At 55.7% G+C, this 16,648-nt stretch overlaps 1 protein-coding gene across 4 annotated transcripts in view; it reads right to left on the bottom strand.

Annotated features, from left to right (window-relative positions):
- Positions 1-16,648, bottom strand: part of CLEC16A (C-type lectin domain containing 16A) — a 198,359-nt gene that overhangs the window by 144,595 nt on the left and 37,116 nt on the right. For all 4 annotated transcript variants that reach the window (XM_077773315.1, XM_077773316.1, XM_077773317.1 and 1 more), the window contains exon 10: positions 3,455-3,686. In XM_077773315.1, coding sequence (XP_077629441.1) covers positions 3,455-3,686 — 232 coding nt within the window. The remainder of the gene's footprint in view (positions 1-3,454; positions 3,687-16,648) is intronic.

The following is a 16,648-nucleotide window of genomic DNA, read 5'->3' as shown; positions in this document are numbered from 1 at the left end:
AAAGCACCACATGAATTACATTTTTTATACTCAATTTCCAGATGGGGAAACTGAGGTACAGAGCCTGGGGAGACCCTCAAGGCTCACAGTAAACCTACACACGGCAGCAAAGCAGGATCCCATCTCCTAGCACCTCCCGCATCAGCACTGTGCCTCACACCCTTCCAGGTCGCGTACGGTTGCACCCAAATGCGGTCTAAGGAGAGCTCACCCCCAGCTGCGCCTCAAGTCCGAGAGTGACTAAGAGATCAGACATGCATTCACAAACCCCCTTTCGCGCGAAAGCTGCCGCGGCCCTGCTAGGCATCCGCTGGGCGGGCCTGAGAAACCCGTATTTATTTACAGTGAGCTGTGTGGCAAGATGACAGGTCCATAATATTTTGGAGTGGCTAACGTGTGTCCGAGAAAATAGAGGAGGGCCCCAAAAATGCCAAGAGGGCTGCTGGGAGCCGTGGTCAACCGAGCTCTAATGTCAGCATCGAGCGTCCAAGCAGAGCCTCTGGGAAAATTCTTGGGGCCCGTCTGGTATGACCTGGCCAAGGGGCCCCTCGGAAATCCGGTTTCTGGAGACCTGGGAGCGTTTCTGCCCTTGCCCCCTGCGCGGGGCGGGCAGGCTCGGCATCTGGGGAGTCACTACTCCAGTCCCAGCAGCATGCCGATCGGCAGCCTCGGCGAGCCACGCAAGCTCCACGCACTGGGACCAGGCCGCTCGGTGACTCACTTTGACTGTGCGCCGGCCGCCAAGCCTGCCCTGTCCACCCAGGGTTAGTCACGGCCAGGCCTGGTTAGAGAGCGGCCAGCCCTTAAAAGGACTGGAATGAAAGAGGTAGCATCTTTCCAAAACAAAATCGACAAGAACACAGAGTGCAAAATGGGGTGAAATCCTCTTCCTTTTCCCCAGCGTGGCCACAGGACAGCTAAACCCCAGGGTGTAAGCAGACTGCTTTCTCCTGAGGGAAAAAAAAAAAAAAAAAAAAGAAAAGAAAGAAAAAAAAGAAAAGAAAAAGGAAAGAGAGAAAAAAAGAAAAAAAAAGATCCAAATAAGCAAACCAGGATGGCTTGCTTGCCTTGCGTTTGCCCCTCACCTCCCCACCGAAGTGATAGTGTTCCTGAGCCCAAAGTGAATTCCTGCGCCCAATGCTTACTGGATACTTTAAACGGAAATGAAAGCATGCTGGGACCTCAGCCTTAAAGAGAGGGCAGGGTGGCACCAGAGAAGTGCTCTGGTTATGCTTATCGGAATGTGATCATGGCCTTCGCAGAGAACTGCCAAGAAAATCAAGATGGGGCCAGCAGGGGGGGATGGGGGCGGGCTTTGGCCCCATCAACACAGCAAACTCCCCAAGACAAATGAGTTCCCAGTCACTGATTTACGGAGCTGCTCCGTTTTTCAGCTTCAGATGATCTGGACTAGGGACTCACACGGTCTAGGCCGACAGGCCAAGGGCAGCTGGCTTTGCAGCAGCCACGACCAGCCCAGGGGCCAGCGGGACGGCCCATGGCGGGCATGGGGCACAGCCCGTGTCTGTCCCAGGAGGGTGGTGGGAGCTCGCATCCAGCAAGCGGAGCCCCCACCCCCGCCTCCACCCCGAGGGCCCAGGGCCGTGGCCAGAGACCCCACAGGCGTGGCTGTGCGCCCCGCCTGAGACGCGAGAGACTCCACTGCTGAAGCCTACTCAGTTCCAGAGCGGACGGTGCTCCCCAGAGTGAGAAGGTATTAGCATCTGAACGAGAGCAAGGTGGAAATGAAACCAGAATCATCCCTGGCACGGCCAAAAAAGGAAGGAATGATTCTGCTTATGGAACACATATGCACCCAGCACAGGTGTACCTCACTCTAACCAGGGCTTTGAACAGCTCTTAATGGCAGCATCTCGGGCGCTGTGTTGGATTATTCGATTCCAAAACCATGTCGTCTTATTGAACACATTCAATATGAATTCATTCAACATGGTTTTCCTCCTGCAGTACGCTGGAAATAACGACTCGAGTCAAAAGCCCTAATCGGAGGTCACGGGGAACAAGAAGAGCCGTGATAAACAGGCTGACCCTCTGACGGCAGCAAGGCCCGGGGCCAGGCGCTCCTCTGGGCGCCGCACGCGTGCTCAGCCGAGTAAAGGCAGCCTGTGCCCCTCTGTGTGCCCACGGGGGAGGCAGGCGGGCGCGCGTAGGAGCCTCACCCCAGGTCACCTGTCCGAAGAGGGCAGGACCCGCAGCGGACCTGCCCGCAGCTGCCTGCGAGAGGCCGCGCCCGTAGAATGAGGTACACGGGCGTGGGGAGCGGACACATAACGGGGACCAGACACAGAGGGCGGCAGGGTGGCAGGGTGGTGGCCAGACACTCACCTTCACTGTCCCCACTTGTCTTGGTGCCTTTTGAACCACCCTCAGTACCTTTAGCCTTCTCGGCGTCTTCCTGGGCATCCTCGGCGGGCCCCTTCTCCTCGTCGTCTTCCTCACCAACGTTTTTGTAGTTGGGTCGCTTTTGCACCCGCCTCTTGCCCTTGTGCTTGTTCATCTCAAGGGACCGCTCCAGCGTCTCGGTGGGTTTAATGAAGCACCGGATGCTGGGCTTGGCCTAGGGAAGTCAACAGACGTGTGTGAGCCTCGGAACCTGGCCGGGTGTGCTATCAGCCAGCTGCCAAGAGCTGCTGCCCCAAGAAATTCAGTCCCAGGACAAATAATGCTACCTCCAGCTCTGTCACTGTGACTATAATTAACGCCATCGTTGTTAGATAATCAACACAACAGCCCCAGCTAACTAACCATTTACTACCCACCGACCTAAGTCAGAAACTCCGTACTTTACCAGCACTGGCTGTGTGCTTCTCAAAGGTCACTCATTTGTCTAAGAAACACACATGAGATACAGGGATGCCCCTCCCGTTTTACAGAGGAGAAACATTGAGGCCCTGAAGGGCTAAGTGACTTGCCCAATGTCACACAAGAGTCAGATTTTGAAGTGAAGCTTGCCCAATCCCCAAAGCCCAAGCTCCTCCTGAAATAACGGTGCCTCACCAGGAGCTCAAACTCCGTTCCATGCTCAGTGCCCCTTAGAAAGCAGTTNTTTCCTCCTGCAGTACGCTGGAAATAACGACTCGAGTCAAAAGCCCTAATCGGAGGTCACGGGGAACAAGAAGAGCCGTGATAAACAGGCTGACCCTCTGACGGCAGCAAGGCCCGGGGCCAGGCGCTCCTCTGGGCGCCGCACGCGTGCTCAGCCGAGTAAAGGCAGCCTGTGCCCCTCTGTGTGCCCACGGGGGAGGCAGGCGGGCGCGCGTAGGAGCCTCACCCCAGGTCACCTGTCCGAAGAGGGCAGGACCCGCAGCGGACCTGCCCGCAGCTGCCTGCGAGAGGCCGCGCCCGTAGAATGAGGTACACGGGCGTGGGGAGCGGACACATAACGGGGACCAGACACAGAGGGCGGCAGGGTGGCGTTCGCGGGGGCACTCACCTTCACTGTCCCCACTCGTCTTGGTGCCTTTTGAACCACCCTCAGTACCTTTAGCCTTCTCGGCGTCTTCCTGGGCATCCTCGGCGGGCCCCTTCTCCTCGTCGTCTTCCTCACCAACGTTTTTGTAGTTGGGTCGCTTTTGCACCCGCCTCTTGCCCTTGTGCTTGTTCATCTCAAGGGACCGCTCCAGCGTCTCGGTGGGTTTAATGAAGCACCGGATGCTGGGCTTGGCCTAGGGAAGTCAACAGACGTGTGTGAGCCTCGGAACCTGGCCGGGTGTGCTATCAGCCAGCTGCCAAGAGCTGCTGCCCCAAGAAATTCAGTCCCAGGACAAATAATGCTACCTCCAGCTCTGTCACTGTGACTATAATTAACGCCATCGTTGTTAGATAATCAACACAACAGCCCCAGCTAACTAACCATTTACTACCCACCGACCTAAGTCAGAAACTCCGTACTTTACCAGCACTGGCTGTGTGCTTCTCAAAGGTCACTCATTTGTCTAAGAAACACACATGAGATACAGGGATGCCCCTCCCGTTTTACAGAGGAGAAACATTGAGGCCCTGAAGGGCTAAGTGACTTGCCCAATGTCACACAAGAGTCAGATTTTGAAGTGAAGCTTGCCCAATCCCCAAAGCCCAAGCTCCTCCTGAAATAACGGTGCCTCACCAGGAGCTCAAACTCCGTTCCATGCTCAGTGCCCCTTAGAAAGCAGTTACATGCAAACGGTCTAGAAAGGAACCAAGACAAAAGAAAACGGATTGGCTCAGGGCAAGATTCTGAACAAAGTGCTTTTCTCTTTTCAGGGTCTGGACAATGTCCAGACAGCATTCTGTGTTTAAAAAAGGAAAAAGTTTTAAGGAAAACTTTTCCATTATCTTGATATGGTTTATCCATCTTCTGAATTTACCCCAAACAACCATCAGCTGTGTTCTGAGGGCCCACCGTACCGCGCCAATAATAAGTGGAATGTGCTCAAGGAACACCGATTAATTTCAATAACACTCAAAACAAAACCCAATTGAAAGCTGAATTAGCATCTAAATCCAAACATTAATTTTTATTTACTCACTTTGGATTATTTATCCACAAAAATGACAGATAAATTGAGACACGATTCTCCTGTCCAGGAAACCCAGAGAGCATATTACAGCCAAGAGCCCAGAGATGGGAGCCCTCTGAGCACCCCCAACTTAACAGACGGCACCCATCAGAGCCCACTGAGGATGCCGTACGACTGAATGCAGCTCTGGACAGAGCCCTCATCTTCTGCCCAAGGACTCGAACCAAGAAACAGGGTCCCGAGATAAAGCGCCTGCTTCCCCTGATCACCACTTACTCCCAGGGAATCTTAGAGCACGCCATATGCAATCAAAGCTTCTGAAACAGAAACCCAAGACTAAATGCAGAGCAAAACACCACCCAGTCAGAAGGTCCAAGCAAAAATTCACATGGATGGGTGTAGAAACCTCTCCCTGAGCTCTCCCAGATGCACAGAACTGGCAGAATGAGTCAAGTGAGACGGTGTGCAAGGCCCAGGGCTGGTCAGAGCTGTGCGATCCCCAGCTGAAGCCTACCATGAGCTGTGGGCCCTTTCTGAGCATCAGAGTCCTTGTCTAAAACACAGCGCAAGTTAATTGTGGCCTTCTGGAACTAAACATAATCACAGCCGTAAAGTTCCTTCACTATGCATCCAACATATGAGAGTCCCCTTCCCTTCCCTGCTGCCTTAAAAAAAAGAAAAGAAAACCAGAAAGAAAAGAGAAGAAAAGAAAAAGTCAACTGTGAAAATAAATTTTAAAACTTTCCAAAGGGATCTGCTTTTCTCGACCATCAGGTGTTGGGAAGACATGCCTACTGGGGAAATTTCAAACTTTTAAAATGCAGCCTACCCAGTCAACAGTTGGAAATAACCTAAATGTCCATCAAGAGGGGAGCGGTTAGGTTATTATGGTGTGTCCGTAGAATGGGAATCCACGTGAATGATAAAAAAGACCGACGTACACTCACGCAGAACCGGCTTCAGGGTGAAACAGCAAGAGCAGCGAACTCAGTAGGGGTCCCTGTGGGTAAAGGTTTTCAAAGGCTACGCGTGATGCTGTCAACAGCTTTCCCTAGAAAGTTGCTGTTGCCTCAGAATATCTGAGGAGTTCATCTTCGAGGGAAAAGAAGGCAGGGGGTTCACGTACAATTTTTTTCATTTCTCTACCTTTCCATTTTGGTTTGAAATGTCTAATCCTGTGCTCATATTAACTTTAAAAAAATTCATCAAGGACCATTTAGACTTAGAATTACGGACTTTATTTTCCCTTTTTTATTTTCTTTCATACTTAAAACCTGTTTTTCTCAATGCTAACAGCATCGAAACCCCCCTAGTTAACGGGGAGAAGCTGACGAGGCTTGGCTGGGAAATGTGGACAGAGACTCACGATCGACCCTGCTGCCCCGTCAAGGGCCTCCTGGCTGCCAGGGATCTAGGCGTGACAGCGGACCACCCCAGGTGTTCTAGATGGAAAACCCCGGGGAGAAGCCCCGCCCACCTCACCCCTCCCCCGCTGTGCTCCCAACACCACACCAGATGCCTCCAGCAGGGCAGGGCCTCATTGGGCTGCGGGTGCCGGAAAGAACAACAGAGAAGAAGAGGGAGAGGCAGAGGAACACAGAAGCCTCACAGCCTCAGGAGGCTGGCACAGTGCAGGAGCAGAAAAACCAGCAGGCCCTGGGGTTTACCTTCTGGTAAAGCCAGCACGCCCCGCAGGCCCCAGACAAAAGCACTCTGCACCTCACGTCTGTCTCCCGAATGCTGCAAGCCCGGGTTCCGCCAAGGGCTCGTCTCCCAGGGACCAGAGCCTGAGCCGCGAGAGGAACGTGCAGATTTGGGGCCCTCCTTGCTGACAGCAGAGCCAGTTACCCAACCCGGGGGGTGCAGAGGGAGAGCGCTGGGCTCTGTTGCCAGCCATGGAGGCCGGCTTCTGGGGTCAGGGTCAGCTCAAGGCCGGCAACATGACCTCAGAGGCGGCCCAAGGATCTAACTGCTGCCTAGTGTCTGCTTCTGTCTGCAGGTCAACACCGCCTTCCTCTGGCCTTCACCCCCTCCAACCTCAGGCTGCTGTCCTTGCTTAAAAGGTAAATACTGGGGCGCCTGGGTGGCTCAGTTGGTTGAGCATCCGACCTCGGCTCAGGTCATGATCTCACAGTTAGTGAATTTGAGCCCCACACTGGGCTCTGTGCTGACAGCTCGCAGCCTGGAGCCTGCTTTGGATTTGCATCTCCCTCTCTTTCTGCCTCTCCCTTGCTCACGCTCTGTCTCTCTGTCTCAAAAATGGATAAACTTTAAAAAAAAAAAAGGTAAATAGTGGAGGGGCGCCTGGGTAGCCCAGTCAGTTAAGCATCTGACTCTTGATTTCAGCTCACGTTATGATCTCCTTTTCCTGAGTGTGAGCCTTGCACTGGGGATCCCACTGCTTGGGATCCTTTGTCTCTCTCTCTGACCCCTCCTCTTGCACTTTCTCTCTCAAAAATAAATAAACTTAGAAAGAACAAAAATAAAAGGTAATTACTAGAGAAGGGGACTCCCCAGGGGTCAGCAGCAACTCGGGCCTCTCGCGCTGCGGGACGTGGCCAGTAGCAGGGGTGTGGAGCAAGGGGGCAGGAAGGTGGGCACACGCCCCCGAGGCCCAGGCGGCTGACGAAGGAGCAGCGGCACCGCCAGCGGCCCAGACGTCAAACAGCATCCTCCGCGACGCCTGGGCGGCCCTGAGAGAGACGGGGCGCAGGCTGCACACGAAAACGCAAGTTGCCGTCGAGCCGCCCATCAAGGAGGCTGCTTACAATTCAAGAACAAAACCGCCCGTGAGGGCACGCACATCTGTGGCGCGTGGACAGCTGTGGGCATGGCGGTCCACACGGCGAGGCTACACGCCCTGCAAACAGCTGTTCCTTCTGAAGAGGACGGTGAGGCCGGGGGCACTTTTACCTTCTGTTCTAGTTGTGTCTGCCTCATCCACTCATTGTCCCCCGAGAAAGCATGACCGATGCCATTTAAATGTAAAGAATACCTTCACAGATATGTACTTAATGCCCCTGAACTATATGCTTCAAAACAGTCAACCCACTATTTTTATGTGTTTTACCACACACACTCGCACGCACTCACACGCTCACACGCACTCACACGCACACATGCACGCTCACACACACACACACACACACACGCGGTTTAAAAAGGCACTTTTAGAAGTCAGCTGCCGAGGGAAAGGTGGGAGAGGAGGTTATAGACTGAGAAAGAGCTTTTATTTAAAAGAAGGAAAATCTTGTTTTATTTTTTTAAGTTTATTTGCTTTGAGAGAGAGAGAGAGAGGGCTGGGAGAGGCAGAGAGAAGGAGAGAGAGAATCCCAAGCAGGCTCCATACTGTCAGTGCAGAGCCCAACTCGGGGCTTGAACCCACAAACCATGAAATCATGCCTGACACCTAGAGTTAGACGCTTAACTGACTGAGCCCCCCAGGCGCCCCTCGGAGAGGTCTTCTGTCTTGACCTAAGTTACATACCAACATAATCATAAGTACAAAGCCACTGATACACCTAAGATTACTGCACTTTAAGTTACCCCTCAATTTAAAAAACATTTACCTAAAGAATTTCCAATAAAATCTGATTGCCCTAATGCCCTAAATACAGGCTAGGAGCAAATCAGACAACCCGGGAAGCTGGGTTCCCTGCAATCTTTGGGGGACCGACTTCATTCTCTGAGCCACACTCCACACCAAGGAGCGAAGCAGCCCTGGGCCTCCCTTCCCAGAGCCCGCGGTTGGCCAGGAGCAGGCAGTGGTCCGCTGTGCGTGCACATGGACGCCGGGGGCAGGGAGGAAGGAGTGGGGAACTGGGCCAGGCTGGGGGGCAGGGGGGCAGGGGGTAAGAGGGAAGCTGAGGAGAGCTTCATGGAGAAGGAAATGGCTGATGCAAGTCTTGCACGGTAGCAGGAGTTCACCAGAACATTTGGGAGGAGAACGGTAGGAAGGCCAGCTCAGAGCCCTGGCCGTTCACTCTTTACTTCTGTCAAGGCCAGGGTCACAGAGCTGGTGCACCTGGTGACCGCAGCGGGGCCCCCAGACACGATGTGCTTGGCCAGCTCCCCAGAGAGCAGCGGACACACAGGAAGACAGGGGGTGGTGCTGGGCCAGCTGGGCGGCCTTTCCAGCCACCTGTTCACGATTGAGTTCGTGATGGAGGTCATGCTGCTCCTGCCCCGGGCAGGGAGGTCAGGGCACCTCTGCCTCTGTACCTGGGAGATCCAATGTGCCCAGTAGGTTTCTTTGTACTGACTCGGTGGCTTGGTGGCAAGGGGAGAAGGGAGTGGCCAGGAAAAGAAGCGTGGGGACAGCAGGTAGGCCGCTCCGGGAAGAACCTTGGCTGAGAGGAGAAGGAAGAAGGAAACAGGTGGCTAGAGGGGACGGATAAGGGCAGGGACAGATGACATGGCACTGGTGTCTGGCTCTGTCCGAGCCATCACAATGAGCTAAGAAAGCTTCCAGGCGCTCCCAGGCCTAGCCCACTCACCCCTGAGGAAGCAATTAGAATCCTTTTGTTTAAACAGCTCCACTGAGGGATTTGAGAACAAGGAGAAAAAAGGTTTTCCCCACTAAGCAGGGAGGCAGGTCATGCTAACAAAAGCACGCCCTAAGGGCGGACCTGAGCCGCCACCTCACTCTCACTTCCTGGCCCAGCAGCCCTGAGCAAGTGAGCCTCGGTCTCCCCATCAGTAACGAGAGAGCAGCAGCCCTGGGGGATGTGGCCACAGAGCTAAGATGACACCCGGGATGCGGACCTGCCGGCACAATGCCTGCCACAAAGCAGCTCTCTAGAAATATTTATTCACCTTTGACCCCAGGGAAGACGGATCATGAGGATGGAAGAGACGGCAGGGAAGGGGAACTGCTAAAAAAACAATCACAACCTGTTTTAAACTTGGCTCCCTAGCTCCTAGAAACTTGCTGGTTTGTTCGTGGGCTAGGCTGGGCCTCCCCCAAGCGCCCCTGGGCCCGTGGGCTGCCTTCCCAACCCCGCCTGGGGGGCTGGGACAGGCAGGATGTAGAGCACAGAGGCAGGGTGGGACCGTGGGCGCTGGGGCAGCCGGAGCCCAGGCGCAGGGTCCCACTGCTCACCACCTTCTCCCAGGGCCTTGGTTTCCATGTGCACCAAACGGGCCTCGCATCAACACTTCCCCGCCCTCGGCTGCTGTGGGGTGCCAAAAGTTAGCACACCCCCCATTACTCGTTCCCAGGTCCTAACAACGTCACTCACACCCAGGGTGCCCCAGAAATGTGCCCGGTGCCACTGTGAGCACTTCGCATGCACCGACTCACCTGATTCTCCATCGGCTGACGAGGGACAGATGGAGCTGCGGGGGGCGACGGGCTGGCCTGAGGTCACCCACCCGGCAGAGGCAGAGCCAGGATCTGGGTCCAGGGAGTCTGCTCCCGTGCCCGCGGGTCTGACCACCCTGCTGCACTGCTCAAGTGCCCACCCCTGTCCACACACACTCATCAAGCCTGCCCACAGGGGGCCAGCCTCCCTCTGGGTGGACGGGAGGGCTCAGCCAGGCCCCAGTCACACTCATCAGAGCAGCAGGTGGACCTGTGGAGCGAAAGCTTGGGGACAGGTGACATACCGACCAGGGACAGGCAGCCTTCCAACCTGACCATCGTCATGGCCAACCACCGCGTGGAATTACTCCCTGTTCTGTCTTGCACACACGGAGCTCCACACGTCACAGGGGGTCGCGGTGACCCAGGCCCACACCGAACAGAAGCACAGCGCGAGGCTGTGCGAGCGGCTATGCAGGGAAGCCCGGCTGCCACCTGCCGCACGGCGAGCCTCCTCTCATTCCAGGACGCGGGGACCAGCAAGCAAACAGCAGGGAAACTAACTCCACGGGGCCGTAGGGGCGTGCGTGCTACGCGCCAAAGCCTGAGTAACACGGCGCTGCCGAAGCGAAGCCCAAACGCACATCCAGGATGCGCTACGGCAGCCACGTCAGGGACGCAAGTGGCAACGCTGCCGAGCGGAATGGGGAAAATAAAACCCACCAGGGAGAGCCACCCAGGGTAACAGATGCTCCCGTTAACAAGAGGAGCGGGGCGTTCTTCTCCAGGAACCGGCCGATCATCAGGGTGCATGCAGCTCAGAAGGAAAAGCCAAAGACGTGCCCGTTTATCTGGACCCGGAAGGCTCTCCACACTCGAAGGACTTGCCCCGTACACACGCCCGGCTCCGTGACTGCCCGGCAGTCCCCGTGGGCTGGCCGCGAGGCTGGCAGGAGACCAGCCCGCTCCCATCCCCGGCCGGCTGCACCCAGGCCACCGTTTCTGTCCCCTCAATGCCTAGAGCTGCCTAGTCTGTGCTTCGATGCTGTGCCTGTCAAAAGCTGGCCAATGCTATGGAGTAAATGAGCTGCAAAACACTTACAATGGAAGAGTATGTTCAGTGCTCACGCAAAATAAAATACACTCTTCCGTTAAATGACACGTGACGCCCTTTTTTGGCTTTTCTTTAGAAGGACTATTTTACTTTATCTTGGTCTCTCAAAAGAGCTCCCTGGGGACTCCTGGTTACGCAGAACGTTCCGTCTAGAGGCCCACCTCTCATGCTAAACTCGAAGCGGCTGTCCCTGCAGACGGTGACAGGATCTGAGGCAGGGCACCCGCAATCCTCTGACGCTGGGGGATGGCACACGAGCACCTGACCTCTGGGGGCGTTGGCTGCCTCGTGGGGAGACTGACGACAAAACCACCTCACCAGGTCACCAGGAGCCTAAAAGGAGATGAACGAGAGACACCCCCCACCTCCACCCAGTGGCTCTGACAGAGCAGCCTCTGTTCTGATCCCAGCCAGCCTGCTCACCCCCCGCAAGGTCCCTGACCCACCATTCCCCACGCCCTGCCCATCGCAACCCCCATGACCCCCCACTCAGGCCTTCATTCTTCAGTCCTCCAACCCAGGCCTCCTCCTCCTCTGGGAGGCCTTTCTTCACCGGCACCTCCCAAAGCTGGTTTCTACTTCTCGCCAGATCCAAATCTCCCATCTGTGCTGACTCACTTGTTTACTGTCCGTGTCCCCCTACCAGGATGTCATCCTATGCGCCCTGAGGCCAGCACGGTGCCTGCCCAGAAGGTCGGGGTGCCCCAGAATCGCATGTGGGAGGGAGAAGAGGGGTGAGCAGGCCAGCCAGCCGGGCACGCAAGGAGTGCCCAGTGGATGGGCACTGCTCTTACTAGGGAATGACCCGTGGTGGGAGAGGCCCCCAGGGCGACAGTGTGTGAGCATGGGAAGCCCTGGAGTGGTTTTCTCCCTTCTTCTGTTCAGGAAGCTGGAGGCCTCGAGGAGGGCCCCGGGGGTAAGGTTATGAGCATCACAGCAAGTGGCCAGCAGGCAGTCCATTTCAGGATAGCCAGGAGCTCCTAACTCACTGGGGAAAAGCCACCGACCTGTCCCCTGGGATTAGAGCTACAGCCACCCGTCTCCGTGACAGTCTTCAGTTGGGCAGTGAGCCCTCCTGGCCCACTGTCATTAAATCGGTGGAGCATCAGAGAGGGAAGCGAATGGAGTGGCCCTTTTCTTGCCCATGTGCCGCCGCTCCCCCTCCCCGGCCCCCAGCCTCCCATCAAATAACCCTGAGCAAAACCAAGTTCCCCAGATGGAAGACTTTGGCACTGACCGAGGCTGAATTTCCTTGACTCATTCAAGACAAGTGCTCAGTTCCCTCACGGTGATTCATTATTTCAAGACAACTGATGTTTACTGCAGGAGCCAGGCTAAACATGGGGGACACAAAGGAAACAATGTTCCCATTTCTCCTGAAGTAAACTACGGAGTCTTCCAAGGGCTCAAAGGGGACCACATGCCTCAGACTCTCATTCCCTCCCTGACCTCACCCTACTAGGCTCTGTCTTGCCATGCTCCTCCTTGCTGTTCCTCTGACACACCAGACCCACTCCTGCCCCAGGGCCTTTGTCCTGGCTGCCCTTTCCGGCCACTGTGCTCTTCCCGCAGAAATCTACGTGACTCAGTCCCTCATTTCCTTCATGTCTATGCTTAACTTCCCAGTGAGTCATACCCCCGCTACTCTATGGAGAACTGCACCCCACTCAAGCCTCTTAGCACTGACTCCGCTCCCTTCTCGGCAGCTTTCCAAAAGCAGGTCTCACATTCTAACATGCTATGCATTTACTAATGATGTCCTTCTTCCCCTCTCTTCCCACTGTAAGGGAAGCTCCAGGAGGTGTGGGGCCTTGGCTCTGCTCCCTCCTGCACTGTCTGTGCCAGAACAGTGTGTGGTACCTGTCCCCTAATATCTGTTAAATAGACGAATTAAGTCATGTTGACCCCGCTTCACAATCCGTTAAAAGCCTCAAATGCCCACAGGGGCCAGGTGGCTGATGGAAACTACCTGAGTCCCAGAGCAGAGGCACCGGAAGTGTGGGTGCCTCGTTTTTCCGTTCCCACCTTCGGTTTTCCGCATTTTCACAGAAACCTGGAAGAATTCACCAGTGGGTCAGTGCAGACGAGGGACAGCCCCCATTCAGCATGCGGCACAGCCATACCTCACACCAGAGAGCAGTCTCCAGCCGCGGGGCCTCCCCGGCCCACTCTGGGTCATGCTGCCAGGCAAACACAGAAAAGTCCTGTAGGGTCTAAGTCACAGAATCTTCTCCACCCCCACCCACCCCTGCTGTGCTCACTTTGCTTTTCCCTATTGGCTCCTGCAAGGCACAGCCATCCCAAGGACCCCTGGCCCTTCCCTGGCTCCCTGGACCAGGACCGGCATCCCCGGGCCCCGGGTACAGTCACCTGCAGCCCCGGCTAACGGCTGTCCCTCCTCGGGCCTCCACACTACGTACGGGACTTCCGGCCCCAGCTGCCCCGGGAGAAGGAAGGACTGCTCCTAAGATGTCGCTCACACACGACCACGCCCTACTTGGAAATGGGCTGTGTTGCCCCCTGGATTCTCTCCTGCGGCCACCTCCTCTTACGCCTGAATCAGCACTCCACACTTGGTGCTTGCGCAGGCAACCCTGGCGACTGGGAGCCAGGATTCCACTCAGGGATCGCGGGGCAGACCACAGCGGCCCCGCACGAGAGGGACGATGCACGATGAGTTCTAATTCTTCTGTGGGAATGTTTGGACCTGTGCCGATTAGCCCGATTTAGAGCAGTTTATGTTTTCCTTTGGCGTTCGCCATCAACCCTCTCCCAGAAGCCTCTTACGACTTTCAGGAAGAATGTGTGTGCTTCAGAACCAGCAATGATTAACCAGGGGTCACGGGTAAGGTCAGGGTCACTGAGAGATTCAGGGGAACTCTAATTCGGTCCGCAGGGGGGTGCTCCTCCGCGTGATGCAGTAGACACACAGGAGGCGCGGCTGCCATCTGAGCCCAGCCTGGCTTGAACCAGGGTGCCCTGGTCGGTCGTCAGTGCTCCGCTTCTGCAAACACAGAGGCCAGGGCAGCCAGGCTGCTGGTGTCACCCCACATGCACGCGCGCACGGAGTGTTCTGCCAGCAGGGTGGCCAGCTCCCGGAAGGATGGGCGTCCTGTGGAGCTCTGGGGGCTGACGTTCCAGGTGTGCACTCACTCATTCTTCGGGATCCCTGGAGAATCATCTGGAGACCACTGCACCCGGCTGAACTGGTGTCTACAGAGGCTACACCGTCACGTGGGGACACGTTGTTCTGCCCCAGGATTCTCAGCCCGCACTCTGAATTCATGGTCAGCCAAGGACACTGACACACATGAGCTGGCTAGGTGTGTGCACTTTCCAGAGCTTGAATCTGGGGCCGATGCGAGCTGGAGGGCCTGGATGCACACACAGCTTGGCCCACCGCCGCCAAATGGCAACGCTTACTATCCGTGCTGTCACTGTCGTCAGTGCTGCAGACGCCCGGCCCTCGGTGCCTCTGGGTCTGGTCACAAGGCGCCTGCCTAAGGGGCCTCTAGGTGGGGGCCTCCGCATCGGTCACCCCAACAAGGAAGGCCACACTCAAGGACGCGGGGCTATCGTGCGGCGTCAGGAACCAACGCTGCCGCCTGACACCAGGCCCTGAGGTACACTAGGCTTCAGGAGGAGCCGCGGACACAGCATTAATCCTCTCTGCCAACTCATGTGCGTTATTCTACCTAGAAGATGGAGGAAACCGAGGCCTGGTGTGGGGACTAACTGGCTCTGGGGCACACCTAGCAAGAGCCGAGAGCCAGGATCTCGGGGGGGGGGGGAGGGGGCAGGCAGTCTGACTCCAGAGGCCGCTCCAGGAGACTGTCCCTGAGGGCGGAATACAAACAAGCGCCGAGACCACCTCTCGTTCAGACGCTCTTCCCCCAAAGCCTGCCTCTGAGCACAGGGAAGGAAGGTGGCGCGTGAGGGGCAGCCCTGAAGCCGTTTCTGTTTTGAGAGTTATCGAGAACAACGTCACGAGGGCCCCGTGACCCCACCCCCAGTTTGCCCATCGAGTCGCTCGTTCCTGTGGTGAGAGCCCCCTGGCAGGGGTCACAAGCCCATAACAGCACGGGGACACCAATATCTCCAACACGGCCTCCCCACTTCAGCTCACAGGGCATGGGGAGCCTGGGGCGGCCAGGGCTCTCTCCGGTGCACCCCCTCATCCCTGAAGGGGCGTAAAAGGAAGGAAACTATTCTACAGAAACAGAGGATGAAGAAATGTCCTTTAAAAAAAAAAGAAGAAGAAAAAGTACCCATAGGTAATGATGCATATCCCAGAATCTAATCTATATGTTCGCTGTGCAAAAAAGAATGAGATGCTAGCAGTTTCAGAATTAGTGTTCTCTTACTCCATCTCCCTCAACAAGAAACCTGATCGGCTCTGCATCAGAACTGTAGCAAGAGCTATCCCCGAGCAAGAATCATATGATTTTAATGCACAGGCGAATTTCAATCCGACATTCACCTAACCATGCTGATGGGTTTTAAATTTAACCCTAAATTACAGACTTTTCGAATAACTCTGCTCTTGCCTCTGCCTCTCTCTCTTCAATTTTGGTTTGGTTTTGTGAAAGGTCTGCTGGTAAAAATGAAGCAATACCAGTAACTTATCTACAAATTACGGGAAGGAGAAAGTAGGTTAAAAAAGACCAAGAAACTTAAAACAGGCATGATCAAACCACATCCGAGTGAGGCAGGAAACAATAGGAGACCGTTGTTGCTCAGAGGGAAGGAAGGTGAAGCGCACCGGGACTACTGTCAAGAGAGTCACCCATGGGATTGCCTCCTCTCTGCCCAGCCTTCAAGTGCCGTCGTAGGAGCGCGACACAGTTCGATTCTGCACCCGGGAAAGGCGATACCCGGAAGCAGAAGGCAGACACTTCCTTGGGGCCGGCCATTCCTTCCACGCTCACAGGACTCTCATGTTCCATTCAGACGCCCACCACCACGACGAGCCGCTGTGTGCCTGTCACCACGGAGGCAGGAACTTCATCCCTAAAGGAGGCCGGCGGGAGAAAGGACAGCTCTCCGGAAGGCTCCCGTTCATGAGGGGGTCGGCCCGCCGTGGGCATCCCAGGCTGAGTGGCTGCCGGTAACTTTCTGCAGTTTGCTTCTGCTCAAATTGCAAACCCCAAGCGTTGATGCCAAGACCCTGCTGTGACAGCGTGCTAGAGCTCTGCAAGACGTGACCGCGGGGCACAGCCAGCAAAAGGGTATGATTATTTCTCACGGCTGCATGCCAATCAACTGCAGCGAGGAAACCTGCAAACCCTAGCACCGCGAAGACCTCTGTGTCCGTCTCCTGGAACGCCAAGCCCAGTTTCGGTACTGACTGTCTTACAGGAAGACTTGGGACCTGGAGACCATGCGACAAAAGGCAGCCCAAAGAGACTCAATACGTCAGGCTGGGTGCGCCGGGCAGCTCTGCTGGCAAACACACGCTCCTCTGACCGGGAATAGGGGGGACGCCTCGGAGAAGTTCGCTGCAGAAACACGTGCGTCACGGGGACCAGACCTCCTGGTGGCTGCAACACAATCCCGAAGTGCGGATTTTCTTGTGTGAAACTTCCTAAATGTTAAAGTTGGTCATTCACAAGGTGTTCTTGTAAATGCTGCAAAGACCACACCAGACGCTCTGAGGGCCAGACTGCAACCTGTCAGGTACTTGATGGAGGCTCTGATGTACTTCCTTCCTTC

The sequence above is a fragment of the Crocuta crocuta genome, unplaced genomic scaffold, assembly GCF_008692635.1.
Source record: "Crocuta crocuta isolate KB4526 unplaced genomic scaffold, BGI_CrCroc_1.0 scaffold16, whole genome shotgun sequence".
Lineage (NCBI taxonomy): Eukaryota > Metazoa > Chordata > Mammalia > Carnivora > Hyaenidae > Crocuta > Crocuta crocuta.
The sequence above is the reverse complement of the archived record's forward strand: the minus strand, read 5'-3'. Positions and strand labels throughout refer to the sequence as shown.